At 47.5% G+C, this 24,260-nt stretch overlaps 1 protein-coding gene across 2 annotated transcripts in view; it reads right to left on the reverse strand.

Annotated features, from left to right (window-relative positions):
• The window catches only part of COL20A1 (collagen type XX alpha 1 chain), a 52,439-nt gene that overhangs the window by 25,577 nt on the left and 2,602 nt on the right, over positions 1 to 24,260 (reverse strand). The window contains exons 2-19 of one of the 2 annotated variants that reach the window (XM_064674022.1): positions 22,953 to 23,037; positions 20,421 to 20,531; positions 18,608 to 18,751; positions 18,217 to 18,375; positions 17,822 to 18,022; positions 16,434 to 16,589; positions 15,359 to 15,478; positions 15,031 to 15,195; positions 13,652 to 13,816; positions 12,188 to 12,327; positions 11,439 to 11,568; positions 10,796 to 10,941; positions 9,055 to 9,178; positions 8,441 to 8,580; positions 7,707 to 7,836; positions 7,038 to 7,180; positions 5,833 to 5,965; positions 225 to 367 (exon numbers count right to left, since the gene is read on the reverse strand). In XM_064674022.1, coding sequence (XP_064530092.1) covers positions 225 to 367; positions 5,833 to 5,965; positions 7,038 to 7,180; positions 7,707 to 7,836; positions 8,441 to 8,580; positions 9,055 to 9,178; positions 10,796 to 10,941; positions 11,439 to 11,568; positions 12,188 to 12,327; positions 13,652 to 13,816; positions 15,031 to 15,195; positions 15,359 to 15,478; positions 16,434 to 16,589; positions 17,822 to 18,022; positions 18,217 to 18,375; positions 18,608 to 18,751; positions 20,421 to 20,531; positions 22,953 to 23,025 — 2,523 coding nt within the window. In that variant the 5' untranslated portion in view covers positions 23,026 to 23,037. Of the gene's footprint in view, positions 1 to 224; positions 368 to 5,832; positions 5,966 to 7,037; positions 7,181 to 7,706; positions 7,837 to 8,440; positions 8,581 to 9,054; positions 9,179 to 10,795; positions 10,942 to 11,438; positions 11,569 to 12,187; positions 12,361 to 13,651; positions 13,817 to 15,030; positions 15,196 to 15,358; positions 15,479 to 16,433; positions 16,590 to 17,821; positions 18,023 to 18,216; positions 18,376 to 18,607; positions 18,752 to 20,420; positions 20,532 to 22,952; positions 23,038 to 24,260 lie in introns of both variants that reach the window. The other variant, XM_064674021.1, reaches the window with a different exon arrangement.

Consider the following 24,260-nt stretch of genomic DNA (forward strand, 5'->3'; position numbering starts at 1 on the left):
TTATTAGTGGTTTTGATGACATAAGTATCTTAATTACAAAAAAGCCTCGGGGTTGTGTTCACAAAGCAACACATCAGGAAGAAGCAATTTAGGTTTGTAGTCCTGTGAACCTGATATCCTCATGGCAAACCTGACTAGAGTGAGCAGAGCTCCCCTGAGCATGACACTGTCCCCTTGTCCCTCTGGTCCAGTGTCTGTCACCCACAAAGGAACTGGAGCTTTACCGTCTGCTGGGCACCAGCATCAGAAACAGGGCTGTAGGTGATTTTGTAGTGTTGTACACGGCCATCAGGGGGGGTCCAGTGGATCTGAAGGCTGGTGGGGGTCTCGGAGTCGATGAAGAGGTTGGTGGGTGGGCTCCGGGAATCTGCAACAGGGATTAAAGGTGAGCAGCGCAAAAGGTGGGCAGTGATTCCCGAACGCTTCAGGGCTCTGCTGTGCAAGTAACCAATGCTCAGGGCAGAAACAGCCACCTTGGGGACCAGGCAGGAGAGAAAACAGATTTTGGGGGGATGAGGATTGCCCAAGGACAACACACCACAACTCAAGCATTCAGCAATTCACAGCCTCCCCTCAAAATTCTTGGAAAGGAGAAACAGTCCCGAAGCACAAGGCAAAGAGATCCTTTGTATACAACACGGACAAACATCAAAGCATACTCTTCATAAAGACCCAAATTGAAACTGAATTTCATCAAGGATCTAGAGGCACACTGGACAAACAGCTTTATTGCCAATTAAACTCAGATCCCATATCAAAGTTAATCCATCATAATTCCTAACACTTTCCATTTTTTTCTTTTTGATTTAAAATTACTCTTAAAAACCCCCAGGACATTCAGCACACCACAGTTTTGTTTTGTACTTCTGACAGCAGCACCCACAGCCTTGAGGAAGGGACTCACATGCAGTGCCTGAGCTACTCCCCCTTCTCTAGCCCTGCACTGTGATGTATGGATGGATCCAAACTGGTGATGGGCTGAGCCACAGTCAGCCAGAAAAGAGTTTGCCAGAGACTAAAGCTGAGCAATTTTTAATTATGCAAATGCATTTGCTTCCCTGGGGTCCTCCTGTGCAGCAAACTGGACCTGAGGACAGAGGCTGTTATGCTGGAGTGACTTCTCTGAGCAGAAACTGAGAGTTAGTGAGGGAAAAGCAGAGGTGGCTAAATCAGTTCAAACAAGGGGGCTAGAGAATGGGGTCCTCTGCTCCCAGGATTTGTTTCCAAGCAGTGTCTCACTCTGTATGAAGGCATGTGTCTGGCCTTGAACCCATGCTGGTGTGAAGACACAGAAGTCTTGGGCTCAGAAAATGAAGAATTTATTCAGAGGAGACCAAAAATGATGGATGAGCCCTAAAGACGGTCAAGGACACACACCAAGGTGATGAGATTTCTATTCTGCAGTTTTACTTGTAAGGATCTTCTGCCCACCCAGCAAAGTGTGGGGTGACCTTAGAGCACAGGTTAAGTGAGGATTATTTGCATCTCCATTGATTCTCCTTCCCTTTTCTGCATAAAATGAGCTTACTTTTACTGAGGCTGAACCAAGACTGCAGCAGCTGAATCAGGCTGGAGGCTGTTGCTGTGCATCACCGCAAGGTAAAACAGAGAAGAAAACAAGAGTGGGAGGTAAAGTCACTTCAGCAGCACTATTATTAGTCAGTCCTCTATGTCTGCATCTTTGCTGGCTGCACTGGCTATTTCCTTCAGCTGAGGTAAGTGCAGACTCTGCTTAAGTGAACTTTGAAGGGAAAGTTAGGGAAAGTCTTCTGAGTCCGGTTTATTCCAGAAAGCCCTCAGGGCCTGGCAGGATTTGATGGCATGGACCTGACAGCAAAGGGAAAGGTCACCTCCTGAAGCTGCCCAGGAGGATAGAAGCATCTCTGACACAGAGGACACCATCTGTGTCTTCTGTAACCTCTTGAACCTCTGCTCCTCCAGAGGAGGAATCCCAGCCTGCCTCAGGTCTAACCAGAATGACAGGCACATATTGAAATAAGAAGCAAATGCTGGACTCCACTCCATTAAAATACTCATCTACAATGATTATTAGCCATGTTTTTTCCCTGCTACCATGGGTTAAAGCATCATCCCCACATTTCAATCCTTTTTATTTGCCACATATGCTCTGCTGGGAGGAGCTCATTGTGGAGTGGGATAAAGAGCTTGAAGACATTTCCCAGCCCCGGGCTGGAGATGCTGCTGGCACAGCTTAGCTGGAGGAACAGGGCACATAACTTCATACTACACTCAGTGCAAAAGCAGCCAGAGTGGCTCAGCCCAGCTTCAGCAGCAGTTCCAAACTGTATCCAAACTGCTCTCTCCTCATCCTTCAGGACTGTTTTATTTTTCTCAAGCTCCTTTTCCTCAACCTGGATGAAAGAACTCTCCCTCAATATAAAAGAGGTCCCCATCTGCTTCTCAGCAGGACCAAAGCCACCCCTTCCAGCATTTTCCAAGGATCACCTCCCAGCAACCTCTCCATGTGCCAGCAAGCTCCTCTTCCAGAAAGCATCATCTGCACACCCACATGCTAGCACGGAAGGTTTGTGTTGGTTCGAAGTACCATTAAAGTTGTTCATTAGTATGACAATTGATCACTGTGTAAAGCCTTTGGTCAAGGATAAGGACTTTGTTACACTTGACAAGTTACACAACATCCTGAAAGGAGAGCTCTTAACTCAAATGAGAATTCAGTCTAAATATAACAGAGAGACAAGAAGAAACATCAGAACCATGGATAATCACATGGTAACAATTTTGTTGTCCGTGGGAAATACATCAGTGTGCTTTTGTTCCTGCTCTGCCTCTTGAAAAGTCTGCAGGGAAAGGTTTGCTAACTGGGTTACCGAAAAATAATCCTAAACTTTTTCTTTTTTTTTTTTTTTCTTCCTTGTCAAGGCTGAGAATTGGAAAAAAATCCACTTCTTACATGCATTTTGTGACAGCTAAAGCACTCTCTTTGGCACCAGGTTTTTCCTTGGGTTTCAGGCTCATGTAGGAGTGAGGCAATGGCAGAGAGGGACCAGACTTATGGAAGGAGAGAGGGGCATCCCAGCTCTCCCTCACTGGCACAGCAGCAGGGAGGGGTTCCTCCTAGAAGGACACCCAGACCACCTGGCACCGGTGGTGGGAATGAAATTAAGGTATCTCAGTTATTTATGTTGCAATGATCTCACTCCATGTAAGTAGTTAAATATCTAAAAAAACAAAAAATTATTTAAAAAGACATGACCTGAGTCCTTCCAGCTACACGCCTTAATTCCAAAAGTAATTTTTACTCCTCCATGCTCTCTCTTAATATTAAATTTAACAATTACATCTTAAACACTAAGTGCTGAGCAAGATAAGAAGACAAGGGGCATGAACCGTATCACAGCCCCAAATTTTGTTTCCCTTCCAGCTGAAGCTACTCACCCATTCTGAATTCATAAAGTGACACATCTCAAACTGTAACTTTGAAACAACCTTTCTTCCTGCGAGAAAGATGAGAAACCTCATCCTAATCCTTCCAAATGACATGTCACAGTGATGAATGTTGCTGGTTTTCATAAGAGGATGACGTTTCTGGTGACCTGTTTTCCTTGAGGGATTGGTGTCTGCAGGGCCCCAGAGTGGAACCCATTTGGTCTCAAAATGGGCATTTCAGGTGGGACAATAGGGATTAGTGGTCCTGAATGAAATGACCTTGGTGTTCTCACCTCACCCCCAGGGGAGGGACACGGTACCATTTTGCAAAACCAGCGTGCAAAGGGCATCACTCTGACCTGGCTTTTTTTTTTCCTTCACCTTCAAAGAAGTATTCCTGGAAGGATGAAGGACAGGGAGAGAATCTTGTGTTACCAGTGCTTCCTGCTGAGTTTCACTTCAGACACTGCCCTTAAAGTTCAGCATTTCTTGGAAATTCTACCGAGACATTTTAAAGAAAAACATTGTGACTTGACCTATTCTTATATAAAGGGATGTTGCCAAGAGAGGAAAAGGGAAAAACCATGATGAAAGCAAGAGTGGTTTCTCAACCTCCTCTAACACGTACTTCTGGTTTTGTTCGGCATAACCTGATCAGTGCTATTCACCAGGCTTCAACCCAAAGTCTCTGCCATCCTGAGGAGAACTGATAGGTTTCATTGCTGTTTCAGCCCCTAGAATTTCATTTTGTAATGAAAATTAAGGAGAGAGGGCTCAAAAATCAAATCAAGGGGTTTGGGTTTCCAGATAACATAAGAGGTTTCCATGCTGCAGCTGGATGAGTTACTATTCACCAGCTCTGACATGTAGGTTGACACTGTTGGACATCCTGATCACTCAGCACAGTATGAGTGGGTACCTTCTGCTTGAAAGACTGAAGATTTGAAGTATAACCAAATCCCAGAATTTCCCATATCCTACAGAGTGCCACATCTTCCCATACATCCATTGCACAAGCCTCCAGCAATTTTCTGGCATCCCCAGGTTTCCTCTGAACTCCCCAAGACCAGCACTGGGAATCACAAGCCACCCCTTCCCCTGGGCCACTTCTCTGCAGGCACTTCTTACTTTAAACATTAGGAAAGAATTAACATCAAACCCATTAATTTCATGTGCAGATATCATCTGGGAGAAGTGTGGCAGTGTCCTGGCTGCCCCTGCAAACCGACCAGCAGCACCCAGGCACTGACCCCCCCTGCCCAGCTGCACACCTGGTTTCTTTGAGCACTTGGTGATTTCTTCATGCGGAAGGCAAAGCCTGACATCCCCAAGGCGTCCTTGCTCCTGAACAAGGACAGCAGCTGACAAGCAGAAATCAAATTGCTTTCCCTGTCCCACCAGGCTGCCAACAGCAGCAAGGACTGAATTGTTCCAGTGTGCCCAGAAGGGCACTGTCACGTGTCGCTGGCAGTGGGCTGAGGGAGCTCCGCTGACACTTCATAATTCACCACATAAAGCACAGTAATTAATTTTTGAACCCTCTAAACAGCTCTAATTTTCCATTTATCATTATATATCTGTAGGATGTTTGCTTTCTTGTTTTTTTCTTTTGTCAGTATGTAGCTCCAAGGTACTTGTCTGAGGTAGCTTTCTACAAAGATATGTTATTATTATTTATTATTAATAAAACCTGAGCTTCTTATTCCAACACTGCCACTCACTTTGAGCTTCATCAGTTCAACACCAGCCTAAATGAGCTTTTTCTGCGAAGGAGGTTGAGAGCTGAGAGGTGGAGGAGGAGGACTTGTGTTGTTGAATGGATTGCATTCCATTCACTGCCAACAAATCCATTTTACACGCAATATTAATTACAAGGACCTCTGGGAGTGCCACTTTTTAACCTCCTATCCTGCCTGTACAAAGCCAGATTTAGATAATGCTTCCAAGGCATTATCCTGCAGGATTCTCTCCTAATTTTGTGAGTGCCCTCAGATGAAGCACAGCTCAGCAATGACGTAGCTGAAGAAATCCTCACCCTCCTTAACAGACAATGTTTTACTAACAGGAAACATTCATTAGGCAGCACAGTGACACATTCAGCTGAACACCCTGCAGAAAGCCAAGTCATTTGAATCAATACACTACACAGAAGCACAGGGAGGGAAGAAATATATTCTCCATGAAACACATGCAAGGGTATCAGATGCCTTTAAATGCACCAGGTTGATGTGTTTGCCCAGTCTATTTTTGTCAGGAGAAACTGAGAACACTTTAAGGCATTTGTAGCTTCTTTTAGACATTTGGGTTTGGGTTTTTAGAGCTGGAGGTGACCAGGTCTGAGTTGCTGGTCTGTGATAAGCTCTGAGGCATCCCATGGCCTGTTTGTTACCCCTGGGCTGTGGATTCCAAGCACTCATCACTTACTGGTCCTGTGGTGAACAGAAACCGTGTCGCTTCGAGCACCATCTTTGTAATAGGCCCAGATGGATATTTTGTAGTCAGTGTTCTTCTGCAAGCCTGGCAGGACAGCTGTTGCCACATTTCCAGCAATGGAGAGCTGCAGCAGGGGAAGAGATGAGTCAGTCACATTCTCAGGCATCCCCAGGCTGGTTCATGACATCCAGGTGTCCACCTCAGTGATTGCTCACAGGCACAAATGAGTTAGCACTGGGCTTTGGGGACAAAGGGTACTGTCTGGGGTTGCACACGTGTAAGCAAAGGCAAAATTCCATCCCTGATTAATGCAGAGTAGATGCCCATGCATTGTAGCCCCGTTATATTGAGGAGTTCCTTCAGTACCACAGCACAGTGGTCTGACACAGTCAACCTGCCTGGAGCACAAAATCCCTTTGCTGAGTTTCCAGCTTTTAGGAGAGCTGGGGACAGAAGCCCCAGTACACCCCTGTTCCAGCCCAAATGTGAAGCATTGCAGGAGAGACTTGTGTATTTAAGCCACCATTTAAACTGCTGTTTGACCTCATACTCAAAAAAGGGGTTTGAGATGGAAAAGGTCACCTGATCCATCCCTGCCCCTCCTGCACCAGCTCTGTCTCTGGTCATTCTCCTCTGTGTGCTTCTCACCTGGACCTCATCCTTCCTGAAGAGCAGTATCTCAAAAGTATCAGTGTTTACTAGCTCTGAGGAGAGCAGAAGTAGCTTCACCTGTCTTATAGGCAATACCTCCAGCTATAAATATTTGAGTATTGTCTTTTTCTTGTCCACAACAACTTGACATTGTGGGCTGGTGATTCTCTGCAACCCCAGATCTTTTTCTATTGAATTGCTTCTTAGCTATTTGTTCTACATCCTGTATACCTGTAGTTAATTATTCCTGCCTAAGCTTAATACTTTCTGCTTGTCCCTATTAAATTTCATCCTTGAGGTTTCCCGGAACACTTCTGCAATCTTCCCAGAGCCTGTAGGACTCCTCCCTGCTGTGCCTTCTGCTTCCAGCACTAAAGGTGACTGCTCCACTGAAAGCCAGATCCAGGACAGACCCTGCTGAACTGTTCCATTGCTTAAGAGCATTTACCTGAGCAGTTTTACACTACCCTGTTGTAGGTGAGTTCAGAGCCATCAATCAGGCACAAAGCCAACCCAGTTCCCCAGAGCTGTGTGTGGGTCCATACCTCCTGAGGCTTCTCTCCACTGGCTGTGCTCCACTTGATCTGATAGACAACCACATCAGAGGCAGCGACAGCTTCCCACTGCAGTCGGAGGCTGTTCCCAGAGAGCTCAGTGACCTTCAGAGCGCGCGGCGGGGGGACCTTTACTGAGGGATGCAGGAGGAAAAGGAGTTGAAGTTTGGGCACTGACAGCACCTTGTCAGAGCCGAGGTGGGGAGCAGATGGCTGGGGAGCAACACATCAACCAAGCAGATGTCTGAGACCAGCCTGTCTGTCACTTCTTCAGACCCACATGACAACAGTCATCAGGACAGAGAGGGGTAAATTATTTTTAAAGCCCTAATTAAGAAGGATTATCTTGTTTATGGAGAGGACACATGTCACATTGGTTTTGTGAAGGGGAGAAGGCTAGGGGGGCTCTCAAGGACACAGAGGCTAGTGATACATTATGCTTTTCTTCATTTGCTCCTTTTCCTTATTCCTTCCACCTCATTTTGAACATAACACAGTTGGACATATTCCACACACAAAGAACAGCAGCCATCTGTGCTTCATGCAGGGGTTTTGGCCACGAGCTGCTGGGAACAGTCTCAGAACATCCCTAATAAGACTCACACAAACCAACTTTGTCACCTGTTACTGAGACTAAATGTATTTCCATTCCCTACTTACAGGTGGTAACATTGCCAGTAATTGGAAAGGAGTCCCCTTCATCATATGCAGATCTGACACTGATGAAGTACTGGGTGAGGGAGGACAGAGGTCCCAGGACAGTGGATGTTGCAGTGCCAGGAACTTCTACCTGCAGTGGAGGAGTTGTATGAGTTTTGTACGAGACAGGCTGAGAGAGATGGGGTTGTTCAGCCTGAAGAAGAGGAGAGACCTTACTTCAGCCCTTCAATACTTAAAGGGTGCTTATAAGAAAGATAGGAACAGACCTTTTAGCAGGGCCTGTTGTGATAGGATAGGGGGTCATGGTTTTAGACTACAAGATTCAGACTAGATATAAGGTAGAAATTACTTTACAAGGGTGGTAAAACCCTGGCACAGGTTACCCAGAGAGGTGGTGGATGCCCCACCCCTGGAAACATTCATGGCCAGATTGGACAGGGAGCTGAGCAACCTGATCTAGTTGAAGATGTCCCTGCTCACTGCAGGGGAGTTGGACTAGATAATTATGGATGTCCCTTCCAACCCAAACCATTCTATGATTCTATGATTAGGAGAGGAACAGGGATACAGCTGCAGAGAGGTCAGCAGGTGGGTGGTAACTGCATCGGAGGTGCCCATTTCAGTTAAAGTTAAAACACTTCCAGCAGATGAGCTCTCCCTGAGCTATGGAAGGAGAACAAGGCATTTTCTGACCTCCCAAGTTTCTTCTCCTTCCCCAGCCCTCAAGGACTCACCTCTCCAGTGTTGCCCCCTCTGCTAGAAGCATAGGTGACGTGGTGAGCTCTCACGGCGGCAGACGCGGCCTCCCAGCTGACTCGAACGGACGCGTGGCTGAGCTCGGAGAAGCTCAGGAACCTGGGGGGACTCAAGGCCACTGCAACAACAGTTACTGACAGCACTCTCAGGCTTCACAGGCTGCACAATGGCAGTGCCACTGTTTGCCTCCTACTGTTCTTAGATGATCCTACCTTGAACTAAGAAGCTCATTCACCATGCAGGGAAAAAAATCGCTCTATGTCACTACCATACATGCGTTTGGGAGGCTGTGAAAAGCTACCTGGGCTTTAGGTGGAGAAACAGCCAAATAATTCTCTTTTTCTCACAGACAAAAGAGACCTCAGGGAACAACTTTTTCTGCAGTCCTTTTTAACCAGGGGAAAATCACTCCTTTTTCACAGCTCACCATGTAATTAGAGATCCCCTCAGGGACCAATATTCGCTTAAGCTCAGGCAGGGAAGAGGCAGCATGTTTACAAGCCACATGCACAATATGGGAAGCACCTCATTTAACACATCTCTCCTGCCTTAAGTGTTTAATAACAACTCAATAAGCAGCAGCAGCACTCACAGGTGGTTTCCTGGATGCTGGCGGGATCACTCGCATCTTCCCCGTACATCGCGTACACCGCCACGGAGTACTCAGTGCTGGGGGACAGCCCATCCAGCAGCACCTCGGGCTGGGCCACCTTCACCTGTCAACAGAGAGCTGTTTTGGGGCACCCTTCAGCTCTAGGGTACCTGTCAATGCACTTAACAGAGAAGGATCTTACAGAAACACGGGCCAAGGTCCCTTTGGTTTCACTAAGGGGACTTCTCCACCTTAGGTCTTAGAATTACAGAATATCCTGAGTTGGAAGGGAGGCACAGGGATCATCAAAATCCAAGACCTGGCCCTGAACAGGACAGCCCCAAGAGTCCCATCATATGCCTCAGAGTGTTGTCCAAATGCTCCTTGAATCCTGGCAGGCTTGGGGCTGTGACCACTTCTCTAGGAAGCCTGTTCCAGTGGCCAGCCACCTTTTCCTAATACCCAACCTAAACCTCCCCTGCCACAGCTTCATGCCTTGGGTCCTGTCACTGGTCACCAGAGAGCAGAGGTTGGTGCTCTCTTCCCTCATGAGGAAGCTGCACACCACGATGAGGGCTCCCCTCAGACTCCTCCAGGCTGAAGTAACCAAGTGACCTCAGTCGCTCCTCATGTGGCTTCCCCTCCAGAGTCTCTTATATGAAAATGCTGCAGCTGTTCTGGGTGGACCGGGGGTATGCAAGAGATGTGATCCCACTTTTCTCAGACACATGGAAAGCTCTGGCAGAAGAGCTGGCTGCTGCCAGCACCTCAGAGCAGCCGGGCTGCTGCCATCTGCTGCTAACACGGCACAGTCACAGCTCTCCTCCCGCAGCCTGTTCGCTGCAGAGATGCACCCCAGAGACTTTTAGGAGTCTGCACACACTGAAGTACAGTTTATAAAAGGCTGGGAACGTTTTAACGCTAGTTTTGCAGACATGGGGTTTTTGCATGCTCTGGGGCATTGCACTCTTGCAGTGAGTAGGTCAGGAAACTGTGGAAATATTCCAATATGCTGAAGTACAATTTTAAATGTTGCGTTTGCTTCAAACGTTCTGCATCTTGTAAAAAACCCCCACAATTATGCATTGAAAGCAGAGTATAAGTATTAATTGTTCTGTTTTGAAAACCACTCTGCAATTGCCCCTATTGCTGTGCATTCAGGGGGGAATCTAAGTCAAAAAGGCAACACGTGTTCCTTCCTACTCCTTTTTTTTTGTTTCAAATTCATATCCTCAGCCTACAGGTACTTCAGATAACTCATTAAAATGCACAACAAAGAGTTCTTAAATGTTTCTAAGGGTTTTCCATTCATCAAGCATTGTTTTATTCATGTGCAGTGTCATAGGTCTGTTTCCAGATGTCAGCAAAAACCGCCCTAACACATTTTCAATGAACATTTTAAAGATAAACACAGTAAAGACATTTATATACAGCCTCAAGGATACAGGAATTACACTTGGGGCTGCAAAGATGTGAGTTCAGTGCGTGGGTTTCCAGGGCCCCATGAGTCAGTCAGATCCCTCCCATGCCTTAATTTCCCATGTGAAACCCTCACAGTTATAAATCACTCTGAGACACACCATAAAAAAACGATCTTTTAGGAAAGATGTTTCTGGCAATAATTCTGATACATTTTTTTTTCTGTGACCACACAATACCAGTTGACAAAGGTTTAGAACTAGCACTGAACTCAGCCCAAACAGAGAAAAGACGATATTATAGTTATTCTCATGAACTCTACCTCTGCTGTATAGTCCTCTGCTCCATCAGGGGCTGCAGAGCAGAGCACCAGGTAGTGTGTGGCTCCCTGGGCTGCTTTCCAGCTCAGCCTGATACTGTTGTGGCTCAGCTCAGAGACGCGCAGGGAGCGAGGGGGAGACAAAGGCACTGAAGAGAAAAATAAGGCAGAAAGACACCTTCAGTGTTATAGGTCTGCAACAGCTCAAAACCCAGAGGAGACCTGGCTTTGCTACGGTTTCTGCAAGCTGGTGGACACCTAACCCTCATCTAAAACACAGTGGAGCAGTTGCTTTACAGAGAATAGGTTTAATTCACTTAGAGACCAAGGATGAAAAAAACCCAGCAAGGATTGCAATATACTCCTAGCAGGGTGTGTTACTGCCACATCAGTGGGCTGCTCTGCAGAATGACATAGGAGGGAAGGACCCCTGAAGATCTGTGGTCCAATCTGCTGGTCAAAGAGCAGCTCTCAGGATCTTGTCCAGTGGAGTTCTGAACACCTCCACGGACAGAGAGCTGTAGAGAGACTGAATTTGAGGAAGGGGGAAATACACGTCAGGCTCCAGCCCGAGGTGGTCTAAGAGTGAGCTTTGTTCACCTTTCGTAGCCATGCATCAGCATAATCTTCTCTACTCACGACCTACATGTGGAGGTGACGCCTCTCAACCCATCCCCAACAACTGTGTCGTAAACAGGGAGCACGGACACCAGGTACTCGGTGTGGGAGGTCAGGTTGGAAAGCCGCAAAGAGGAGACTGCTCCATCCAAAACCACCTGGAAGCACAGGGGAGGGCTGTCAACACAGGGAGGTGCCAGATGCTCTCCGGCAGCAGAGTGGCTGAACTGGCCAGCCCTAGCAAGCGTGGCTTCTCTGTGGCGGTTCTGTTGCCCTCTGAAATTAATGCAAGCTAGCATCTCCCCAAAATAGGGAGGCAAGAGGAAGTAAGGATTCCTGTTCCTCGCCTGGGATCTATGCAAACACCAAGGAACAGATTCTAACTGTGCTCTCACTGAAATCAGTGGAAATCCATCAACAATTTGGATTTGCCTTTCTGAGTCATATCCATCACAGATGAGCATCATCGGACAGCTCTCTGTACTTGAGTGTCCTCTTTGAGTCAAAAAACCTGCCTTAGGGAGGGGATAACACTGTGTAAGAGAAAAATCAGCGTCAGCAAGGCTCACACTATTTCTAGCAAGCTGATATTTATCCTGCTCCCTCTTCTGTTTTGTCACCCTATTACCTCATCATATTTACACTCAGTGTGCATTTAATTAACAGATGTCCCACAAGAATTCTCCACCTTCTTTTTGTCCACCCAAGTCTACCTAAATTCCCAGCCACCATCTGGAAGTCGTGGCAGTCTCAGATATCCAGAGGAAGGTCTCTCACCTCTCTGGGGGTACCACCCTTGGATGGATAATACACAACCCGGTATTTCTTTGGTGGTCTCAGAGGAGGACTCCAGGTCAAGTTCATGCTCTTGGAGGTCACAGCTGATATTTTCAGGTCAGTTGGGCTCAGCTGGGGACCTGCGTTCACAGGGAAATCTTTCACAGTGCTGCCTAGGAATCAGAAACACAGTTACTTTCTTATAGTCAGACTTCTCATGCCAAACGTACTTTCCAGCTCATAAATATGAGTGACATTTTTCAAATCAACTTACAGCCTCCTTCCCTATAGAGTACAGAAGCTGTTCCAAACTGCTCTGAAATAAATATTTTAAAACTGGGTGTACAGAGAACATAAATACTCCGTAGAGAACAGGCTGTGTATTTTGCTGGGTGCTGGGAATATTTTTTCAACATGAGCCTGTGTTTTTGCATGTATCCAAAAGATGACCCACCTTTCCCTCAATCGCAAAAATTTATCAAAATGAACAAGCAAAAATTATTTTGGTTTCTTTTTTGAGAAGCCCATTTTTCTTTGGCCTAATCATCACCTTTGAAAAACGTGTACTTACGTCAAACAAATACAAATTAATGAGGATGAATCAATTAAAATAAAAGTGTGCTTGAAAGTTAGACTTTCCCATTCTCCTTAGGCCAATCTTAGAGCAGAAGGAGATGGAAATACATAGAGGATATTTCTCCTGAGAATCTAACCTAACATCTGGAGTGGTTCTTCATACAAGCTGTTTTGCCAGCAAAGGAAAGAAATAGGCTGCTTGATTTTAACTTGAAAATGCCTTGGAGGTCCACCATTTAAAGTCTTGTGGAGAAAAGAAGGAAGAGTTTAGGTGTTTTGTCAGCTCCTCATCGCATCTCCCCATTTACTCTGTACACTTTCCCTAATATATTCTCACATTGATGTTTTTGCTTTTTCTGCCTCCTCTTGGTTGGAAGAAACTCAGAAAAGGGGATGATTAAAACACATTTATCACACCATATAATAAAGGAAGAGGGAAAAGAAGCTCTCCTTTCCCTGTAAGGGCAGTTATTGTCATTAGGTGATTATATCCACCAAGAGCTGTCCAAACCCCTGGTAGGAATGGACGTTGCCTGCATTGGCTCACTGGCCAAAAGCAGATTCCTAAACCAAGAGTATCAAAATGGAAACATCTCCAGGTGATGAGTTCTGTGAAATGTTAGAGGCAGTAGGTGTTCTGCAGCAGAGTAAGGGTGGAAGGACTCCATCTGGAGGGTCTTGTAGAAGAAAACAATCACAAGAGAAATTGATGTGGCAGCAAGAGGGCTGAGCAAGGAGATCAGCACTGAAGGAGAAGAGTCAGGTGGTGACGATGGGTGGTGGATCTCATGGAGGGAAAGGTATGAGAAAGGGTCAACCCCGACTGCAAAGGAAGGTGGATGGTGAGCAGAGGGAGGGTCAGCCCTCACTGAGGAGGTTTCACTTCACCTGCGGTTTCCTTGTTGCTCTTCTCTTTGATCCTGGTGCACAGGACCCGGGTGAGTTTGCCAACCAGCGAGCTCAGCAGTGGGAAGTCCAGCACGTTGTACACGGTGAGCTCCAGCGGCTCCGAGGCCACTTGCTTCAGCTCTGCCTCGTCCGCGTTCTTCACCCCTGCAACCAGGGAGAGAACCAGGCTGAGAGACTCCCCAGAGGCGAGCAGATGGACCCCCCAGAGATGGGTTCACCATCACCCTTCTCTCCAAGCAGAGCCTCCCAGTCATTCCAGTGGAGGGGTGGTGTCTGAGTGGCCCTGGGCTTTCCTGCAGCAACCACCTCAGTCCAGCCTGGGAAGAGCTTTCAGCGCTATGGGTTCAGATTGTCTTTAGGGCCTGGAGATGGTCTAGTGAATCCTCCTTCTGTTTTCCTGCCTCCTCATCACTTGCAGGCTGTGCTCCCAGGAAGGCAGATATTTTTCAATCTGAGAGGCAGTTGGCATAAATGGGCAAAGCACTGAATGAATAAACAACAATTTGATATTTATGAGGTGCCAGCACTCCCCACAGAGAGTCTGTTGTTCATCCAAGCATCACATTGTATTTCAAGAGTCAGGGATGAGTAAAAAGGAGCCTGCTTATATAACAGAACTTCTCCATCACAGAGCATCCTCCATCCATTTCCTTCTATTCCTCATCCAGATTAACCCTCTGCCCACCAAGCTCCACAGTACAACTCATTTTGCTTCCCAGTGCTACATTCCAGGTTCCCTAATATTGTCCAAGCAGTAACATTGCCAGACCAGGATCCAGCCTGATTTCTCAAGTCCAAGACCTTTACCCTAACAGCTTTGCCCTTCTTCTTTAGGAGAGTTTTCTGTGTAACTTTATTGCTCATGTATTAGTCTCTAGCAGACTTGTGTAGTCATCAAGGACAGAGTTGCTCAAGGCCATTTTGCGTCTCGTTATTGCTGCTGGACAGTGAAGAGCAGATAACGTTATTATTCAGAGAAGTGGGAAGTTGTGAGAGGCAGTAATTATACTGGAGGTCTTCTGCCATCCCCAATACAATATTCTCTTGCCTAATTCCACAGTCGAGAATATTGTTTTTATTGCACAGGTCCCTGGGGCTCCCAAAGGTCTTTAGATGGGAGGTGTGAAATCTCTCATGTGAATGCTTTCTCTAAACAAAAAAAAATACCCTTTGAAGACACTGCCTGTGCTGAATAAATGAGTTAATTTTCATCTTAGCCAAAATGTAATTAGGTCTTACCCACTACCTTAGTTTTACAGCCTCAGGATGCTCCTATCAAAGTTGAGGGAACATCATCTTCAATTTGAAGATGACCAAAAGTAGGTTGACTTTGTCCTTACTGATGGCTGTGATCTTACCAATGGCAAATATCTCTATGCCCAGGTTCTTCAAGGTCTGAGCAGCCAGGTTGGCATCATCCTGGGATTTTCCATCAGTCAGCAGTATTACCAGCTTCTCAGCCTCCAGCCGGGCACCAGCGTCTGGTTTCAGATTCTGCTCCAGGACATGGGTCAGCGCCAGACCTGGGGAGGAGCAGAGCTGGATGTTGTGCTACAGCCTCCCAGGCAGCCCCCCTTTACTCTTTTCTCTGCTCCACAATGGCCTTGGTCCCCACAGAGCACATGGTCCCGTGGGAACCGCTTCCCCTGCACAGACTGCTCAGCAGAGACCCGTGAATGGAATTACCTGTGAAGGTGTTGCCGCCCTTGTACCGCAAATTCCTGATGGCCTCCAGCAGCTGTTCCCTCGTGGAGTAGGCGCTCAGCTCCCACTCTGTGCGGGGGTCACTGCTGTACTGGGACAGCCCTGGGGAAGGCAAGGGCTGTCAGCACTGTGGCAGCCAAGGTGAGCTGCAGGAGCTGCACTCTGGGGAGGGGATGTCAGCCTGGACAGGGGAGGTGGCACAAAGTAATGAAAGGGAGTGGGGGTGAGCAGGTTGGGTTTCTAACTCCACTTCTCTGCATGGTTCTGAGGAAATGGCATGGAGCTGTTTCAGGGGAGGTTTAGATTGGATATTAGGAAAAGGTTCTTCACACAGAGGGTAGTCAGGCACTGCATCAGGATCCCCAGGGAGGTAGTCATGGCCCTAAGCCTGTCAGAGCTCAAGAAGTGTTGGAAAATGCTCTCATGCACATGTTGGGATTCTTTTGCAGGGTCAGGACTTGGACTTGATAATCCTTGTGTGTCCCTTCCAACTCAGGATATTCTATGATTCTACAGTCCTTGTCATGCAGGCAGCAAAGCTGTGCCTCAAACCCCACGTGGTACAGGGGTACTTACCCCTGTTGTGATGATCAGGAGTGTTTGTTAAGGTCTCAAAGTTAATTGGGGTCAAACTAGTCAGCTGCAAGGGGTGAGAAGGATTTACACAGTCCTGTTTCATGTACATCCTGACTGTCAGTATCACTCAGAGCTGGAAGCAGCACCATTCCTAGCTGAATTCACAGCAGCCCCAGAGCAGCAGTGCCACTGTATCCAGTGTTGTGGCAGCTGTTGTAGGCAGCAAATCCCAAAAGTATCTCAGCATCACCACCCAACCTGGTGCTGCCCAAAGTCATCACTTCTGTTCACTGTGCAGCTATTTTTGACCACCGCTAGAGGCCAGAGCTTGCTACCAGATAGGAAAAGCTTTCAAGAGCAGCTTTAGGACCCTGTCCTAAAGGAAAAAACTCCTCAGAGGAGCACATAACCACAGGAATAAGAGACCAAGGCGCCTTCAAACACAGACATCCTAAGGTCAGGAAACAGGAGTGTGTCCTACCTACTCTTATCTTGTCTTGGGCAATACTGAATGGGGAAATCAAATTGCTCAGAAACTCCTTAATGAGCTTGAAATTGTTGCGCCCGATGCTCCAGGATCCATCCACAAGCAGGACAATATCAGTCATTGCAGGTGTGTCACACTGGAACTGGGAACCTGAGGGGGGAAAGGTTTGATATTGAGGGAAGCAATTGTAAGGAGGAAAAACTGCTTCAGTTTTAAGAGAAAGAGTGAATCTGCTGTGCAAGGCTTTGTCTGGATGGTGGATTGGACCATCTGCCAGTCTGACACATCTCAGCATCTTGTGAAAGCCACAGATCCAAGGATAACCCGTCTCAGTACCGAGGAATTGCGTGGTGCACAGCTGCACTTCTGCAAAGAATGGGTTAAAGCTGTCAGGAAGCCTGTGCTAACCCAGGCACTGCTCTCTGCAAGCTGTCAGCTCCATTCCATCTCAGCCCCAGCCCAGTGCTTCCCTTTTATCTAGCCTAAGTCTCCAAGAATTGCAGGTGATTTTTAATTCCATTCCATCACGAGATCCCCTGTGGGCTATAATTATTTCGTGGGTTTATATTAAGTCCAATCTCTCCACAAAAACCTGCTGGCATCAGAGATACTCCAGCCCTGCCTTTCTCCCCACCCCAGGCCTGCAGCTTAAGGGGGGATAAGATAGGGCACGTTGCTGATTGAATGCATCTTCCTTGAATATTTCTTGGATAGGGAATTTTCCATCTTTTGTGGAGGGAAAGAGATGACCCCATCAAGATTCAACAGGCTCTAAAGAGGTTCCTCTCCTATCTCATTTCACAGATGTCGATTCCTGCTGGTCTAAAGGGACCAAAAGAGGATGCTCTGGCCCATCCCATTCCAACAGAGCTGTGAGCCATCACAGTCTCAACTGAATCTGGGGGATCATCCTGGATCAGTTATCTGTGAAACATGAGGAACAAGTCCAGAAGGAGGGGCAGGTTGGATAAGGAAATCCCTGATGTGCTCCTCCCCTTCTGAAGGCTTGGAAAGGTCTGTGGCTGGGGATGCTCTGCTGAAGAATACAAATGCTTACATGAATCTGCCAGAAGCAGGGGGAGATGATAACATGAAGAGAGAATAATGCCAAATCAATAAAAGTCAATAAATTAAATCATCCGGAAGGAATTTTTGGCCCAACTCCTGCTTTCCCTAAAGTCCAAGTTGTTATACAGAACTCCAGTTTCTCCAGTGAGCCCTGACATCTCCCAAAGCATGACCTAGTAATTGGAAGCACCATCAGCAGGACTGTACTCTTCAAAATCTTGTGGGTAGAGAGTGGGATAGAAAGCTTGTATTCAACGAGCGTTAGGGAAAACAGCAGGGAAGAAGGAGCAAGACATGTTTGAAACCCTTCTCACCTCGCCTCGATGAATCCTTTGTGGGTTTTTCCTTTCCCAGGGACTCTCGCTCTGAGTTCACAGGAGTGCGCGGGGACGATTTTGGGGTTCCTGATGTTGCTTCTGTCACTCCGGCCTCCACACTGGGCTGGTGTCTTGTGGTTTCTCCTGAGCCCTTTGGCTGAACCCCCTTCTGCCTTTTCTTTTCAGCTCTGTCCTTTGCTGTGCTCCAGAGAGAAAAATCCCATTGTCTAGCATGTCTCACTAATGAATGTCTCTGATGCAGTAGGTAAAGCAGGAAAAGGGTAGGATTGGTTTTAGGGATATCTGAGCTCAATGCTCTAGCCATGGCAGCAGGGCACAGGCCATGACTCAAAATCAAGCCAATGTGACTCCAGGATGGTCAGAGCACCCACCTGTCTGTGTCAAGACAGTGTTCAGGGGTGGTGGAGTGGCCTCTGCCACCTCACTGTGCTCAGCTGCCGAGCTGCCCAAAGAGGTGAGATTCTTTCCTGATGCAGCTCCTGTGTTTCTTCTGTTACTTCTGGTCTGGGATGCATTTTTTAGTTCCTCTACTGTGGAAAGACCAAAAACAGAGAAAGTGTCCATCTAGACAGGTCTGTGAGTCACAGTCCATCCCTCATCCCCTGAGTCTTCACCATCTCCCTTTCTAACCTTCCAACCAAAAGAGCTTTGTGATTGCCATACAGTCTACAGGGAATATGCCAGAGGATGAGCTCAGAGGAACCACATCCCCAAGAGCCTCAGGAGCTCTCTGAATGGTAAAATGTAGCCCTCTCCACTTACTCACAAATTTCCTTTTGGCAAACAGGGCTTCCTGGGAGCCGTTGAGCACGTAGACCTGCAGTGTGTATTCCTTGGTAGGGCTCAGCCCTCCCACTGTGGCTTTGGGAGTCTTGGTTTTCAGCATGACTTCTTGCTCTGAGTCCCCTGAGGTGGGATGAAGCCACAGTTGAGAGCCTGTTGGAGCTTAAATTTAAGCTGACAGTAGTGAAAGCATCGCTGAAATGCAGGGAATGTTCTGCCTAGGGACTGCAGTCAACTCTTATTTATTCCTTAAATTTTGAGGATCTCTGATTTTTACTCTTTTTCTCTCTGTAGAGTTGAGAAGATTTAGGTGGGTTTTTTTAAATCCCTTATATGTGCCCAAAATGGAAAGCCAGTTCCCATCCAGTATTACTGCAACTCTGGCCAACTTCCCAAGGAGTATTTGAGTGAAAAGCTGGTCTTGAGAGGGTAAAAACTGGCTACTACTTATGAAAACATCCAACTGATTGAGGTCATATGTGACAAAATGAGGAAGTGACTTGGTGTCTCTGGAGGTCATTCTGGCACTTGGGACTCATCTTACTTATCCCAGACACTCTCACTGTGCTATCTTTGCCCCAACTCTCTAAGGGCAGTTGCTCTCTGCAGGAGACAGCTCATTTCTGAGGCTGGCACTGCCTCCAGACCACTTCACAGTGATGTCCCATGCTGTTGGAACCTGTCCTGGGACTGTGATGTCTTGGCCACTCAAGAACTGGGGTGTTTCTGTGTTGGCAGGGCAGTGAGCAGATGGAGCAAGGCAGCAATTGCTGCCCCACAGGCTCTTTGCTACACAAAACAGAGAGGGTCACACCAGCTCCCTAAACCCCTCTGATTGGGAGAAGTCTACAAGCTTTAAATTATGGAGATGGATGTGTTCCTGACCCCACCATCCCTGTGCTTGTGCCTAGGGCTGGAGACTCCCCAGCCAAAGAGGGAAAGCCTCAGGCATGTGCTGGGAGAGCCAGTGGGGATTCCCTGCATTCCCAGGATGCTCTGCATTCCCAGGATGTTCTCTGCTGAGCTGAGGCTGTGGGGAGGAACAGGGAAGGAATGAGAAACCTCCTGCTCCAGCTGGGGAAACAGGTGGGGGCTGAGCTAAAAGCGGGTGGATGATCACAGGAGCTGTGCCGCAATCCTGCCTGGCAGCTCCCTTCTTCTGCTCGCTGGGAAAGCCTCAGCAACAGGAAACCAGATGCCAGCCAGGACTAAGGTTGCCTCCAACCATTGCTCTCTGCTGAGGGATGTCCTGTCCTTCCAACACCACCAGTTTCAGCATCTGGAATCATGGAGTAGGGGTAGGGAGCCAGGGGATGAGCCTCCCCACGCACACAGAGTCAAAGACTTCCCATCCTGTGTCTGTGCAAGTGGTGGCAGAGTTGGGAGCTCTCACAGAAGAATCAGGCAATGAACCTTTCCTCATCTTTTTTATCACACAGTCCCAAAGAACAGCACTTTCTGGCTAATCCTTTCCCCCAGGGTGAAGAGAGCTGAATTTCATCTCTCTCTTGTGAATGAGTGGCAGAGGGACTATGGACTGCTCCCATGGTGACCATGAAAGAAAGACTTCTTGTCTGTACTACAGGTACAGCCCAGAGAAAAGTTTTGATGTAGGCAATCAACACTTGGAACTAGAACAAGCTGTGGACAATTCCCTCTGACTTCTTTCTATCACCTTAAGGTCTAAATAATGCTCCTACTTAGGTCCTGTTTTCCACCAGAAAAAAAACGTGGATATCAGTCCCTCATTCATACACAGATCTCTGCTGATGTCCAGTGTCTCAGCTCATACCTGCCATGGGCTTTACCCGAACTTTGTAGCCACTGATGTTCCCTTCAGTCTCTTTCCACTTCATCTGGAGCCTGTCTTCCGAGAGGACAGTGAGCTTCAGCCGGCCTGACCCTGGGGAGGAGGAGACGTGTCCATGCTGTTATGGATGCAATTCCTCCCTCTGTGTATACACCCACAAAACACCACATGTGCTGTCTCCTCTAAGGACCTGGGAACAGCAGCAGTGCAAAGGAAGCCTCCACCATCCCACCCAAGTCCTCACTATCCCCTGAGGCTGCACAGCAGCTCCTGCAGTTCCCCTGCACCTCTGCAGACCTGTATCCTCCACCCATGCAAAAAGGAGTTTCTCAGGCACTCAAAGGAGTCCTCATTTTATACCTCTGAAAACAGGAAAAACAGCCCCCCACAGAGGTAGGAGCTTTCTCTGCACCCCTCACACCTTGGAGGACTCCCCCAGGAGCTTTCCTGCGAAGTGTTTTGTTTCAGCAAGTGTGTTCAGTGCAAACATCTGAAATGGGAGGGCAGGAAACAGATAAGGGGGCTCAGTGAGGCTCTTCAAGGGGCTTGGGCTGCTGAGAAATACAGAAATTCCCAAGGTGATGGATCCCATGCTTCTGCAGAGAGATCATTTCAGCAGCAGCTCCAAGGACCAGCAGGGTTTGGAGAGAAGGTAAAAAAAAAAAAAAAAAAAAAAAAAAGAAAAAAAGGAAAGAAAGAAAACCTGATAAAGTGTAAATAACAGTTCCTGGCAGGACCATAACTCATAGGCACCAGCTTGTATCAGTTTGCTGCAGGGAGCTGCAAACCAAATGACAAATCCCAAGGAAAAAAATAGTAGCAGACAAGGAGGCAAAAAGAAGAAAGAGCACATTGCCTTATCATCTCCAGATTTCACAGCTATCTGTTAAACCCCAGCTAGATGTCTGAGCTCATGTGTCACTCTTTGAATCAATGATTCCTGTCGTACAAATGCCACCATATGAAACTTTTTCACTCGGCTGGATGTAAGATGGCAACTCAGCAGATTTCTCTCCCCTCCTTCTGACACTGTGCCCAGAGCTGCCTTTCCAGCAGGATGCCCTAATTTGCAGTGAGTGAGCACACTATAAGCATCTGCACTCAAGTGCCCTCCCACATCATTTGCAGCTGTTACCAGCCTCTTTACCATAACTCATAAAATAAAAGCTTGGGGTGACCTGGAGAGTCGACTCAGTGCTGCCAAACTGTTACTCAGGACTCCTCAAGTCCCCAGTCTCGCTTTCCATGATGTCCAGACACCTCCTGACATCCTTGCTGTGAAGTCACTGCCCAGGAAAGCAGTGAGAGCCTGCAGTGAGGACTTGCTTGTCTCAGCCCCACATCTGTGCCTTAACCTTTCCTCACAGAGGCTTCCTGCAGGCTGCCCAACAAACAGATAACTATTTTGGGGAAACAAAGCTCAGATTCACATCTCACCCCAGGCAAATCTGAAGGGGAAGAAAGAAAACTTGGGAAAGAGGGGTGAGGGGAAAAAAGCAAATCCCAGAATCGTGCCTAAGAGAAATGGTAAAAGATCATGGAACAATGAGGGGAATTCACAGTTAGATTAAACATGGAGCTGTCTGCTTTTGGCCAAGTGTGGTCCAGCTCCTTGGCCATCACTCTAGGAGCCCAGAAGCTAAAAAGACAAGAATTTCCCCAGGCAGACCAGAAAGGACAACATCTTCTAAAGCGCCATTATGTGCTGGATGCAAATGATCCCCAGTGCCATGAAAGCTTCACTGTTTCCTTGCCCTGTGTTGGATGTGCACCATTTGATGCTGTAACCTTGCTCTCCAGCTGACAGGGAGTTAAGCCCAGGCTTAACTGCAGAGCCTGGTCTGGAAGATAACACAACACAGAGACACATCTGTCCCAACTCTGCAGCACCATCACCTCCCTAGAAACATTTGTGGTCACCAATTCCACACAGGGTTCAAATATAATGTGAAGGTGGTTCTTCCACATCAGAAGGGCAGTGGTGAGGTGCTATAGGTAAGTTCTGATCACTTGTGGCACTACGTGAGCAAAATGTGTTGCAGGAGGAAGGCAACTCTTGTTTTCTTATCCAGATGTTGCATCACATGTCACCATAGGCATCCAAAGCACCAGGAGAGAGGCAGTGACTGAGAGAGGCACCCCCCTTTTCCTTCCTGTATCTCAAGCTCCATCTGCAGATCACATAAGCCCCTTCATTGCTTGCACAGGCTGAAATGTATCCCTGGTGGGAGGGAGTGGCACGTTGAACTGCTGCCAGTGCTGAGGACAGGCTCTGCAGGGTGGGGAGGGATCGAGGTGCTCTCCCCAGATGGGCCCCTTGATCTCTCATTGCTCTTCAAGCGTGGGAATAGCTTCACCAGCAGACACCAGAGCACAGCAAGCCCCCAAAATCCTGCATGTCCTTGGGAATGTCCCTTGCAGTGGTGCCACTGCCAGTGCCCAGGGCTTGGGCAAGGGCTGGGCTATCCCAGGGGACAGAAAAAACTTGGGGGCAAGGGCAGGCAGGCTCCTTACCTTGGCCCACTCGTCCCCAGACATGGCTCAGCACAGGCAGGCAGGCAAAAAAGAACCAAGTGTGAATCAGCATGATGACCAGGACCTACAAGAGGGCAGATATCAGGAGGGAGAAGTAAAAGTTATATTTCACCATATCAAAATCCAGTTTTTTGCAGTCCTCACTTAAGGCACCACAAGCTGAGATCTGCAGCTCTGGGCATCACTGACAGCACTGAAAGGGCGGATGGAAAATCACACGTGAATCTTCCTGCAATTCTTATGTATTATTTTATCTTCTTGGTGTCTCCAGTATAGCTGTTCATTGCCTTGAACTAAATTGTGTTTATAAACCTGAGGGGGAGTGGGCTTTTCCCGAGCACTCCTCAGCCTGCTTGGTCCTGGAGCTGGGAACTGCTCTGATCTCAACAGTGGCACTCTTAAGTGCTGGGTTCTGCTCTGATCATGGAAATTAGCAACACTGGCAAATGATTGGACAGACAGATTCCAGAGTAACTTCTGTTTTAAATTGTACAGAAGTAATTAATTGTGATTATCATGACCAAAATCATAACAGGTATACAGACAGCACCTTTCTCATGTCCCTGCCATGCAGGCACTGATCATAAGGGGAAAAGCCTTTAGAGGAGCACTCACTGTCAGCCAAGCTCCTCACACCTCAGTGGCTGGGATAAAGCACTTCTGCAGCAGGAGGGGTCCACAGACTGAATGGAGATTGTATGTCAACAGTTTACAAAGAAGAGGTTTGCTTCTTATCTCACAGTGGAGTTCCCAAGGAAGTTACATTTGGGACTGGTTGGGATAGTCTTGCTTTAACTTGTTCACCTGAACAGGCTGAAAGCAGAGGCAGTTACAGACCTGATCGTGGCAGAGGATCAGTTTGGCTCAGGAACAATCTCTGCAGCACGGACAAAGCTGGCTGGCTAAGGACAGCCAGCCCTGGACCACAGACCTCGAGCACCTGCACCTGTTTTGCTGGCCTGGATTTCCTTGTTACTCAGTTTAGTCAGAAATGTCAGGTCAGCATCCAACGACCCTGGTGGAAACAGTGCCTCCCCCTTGTCTTGATCTCAATAAACCAGGTCTTAAACACACGTTGTTGGCCTTTTGCAGTGCATCATTGGCATCTGTCATTTCTGTGCTCCACATTTCAGCCTTATTGCTTTTGGCAGAACCAGACCATGCACCCGCTTCCTCCACTGCCGTCTGCAGTGACATTTCACTTCTATTCATTTTGATGGACAGGTATTTAAAGGCTCCTGGCAAATGTCTATTTCCCCTCAAACACGTCAACTTTGTAGCAGTTTC

Source organism: Pseudopipra pipra, chromosome 17 (assembly GCF_036250125.1).
Source record: "Pseudopipra pipra isolate bDixPip1 chromosome 17, bDixPip1.hap1, whole genome shotgun sequence".
NCBI classification, from domain to species: Eukaryota; Metazoa; Chordata; class Aves; order Passeriformes; family Pipridae; genus Pseudopipra; species Pseudopipra pipra.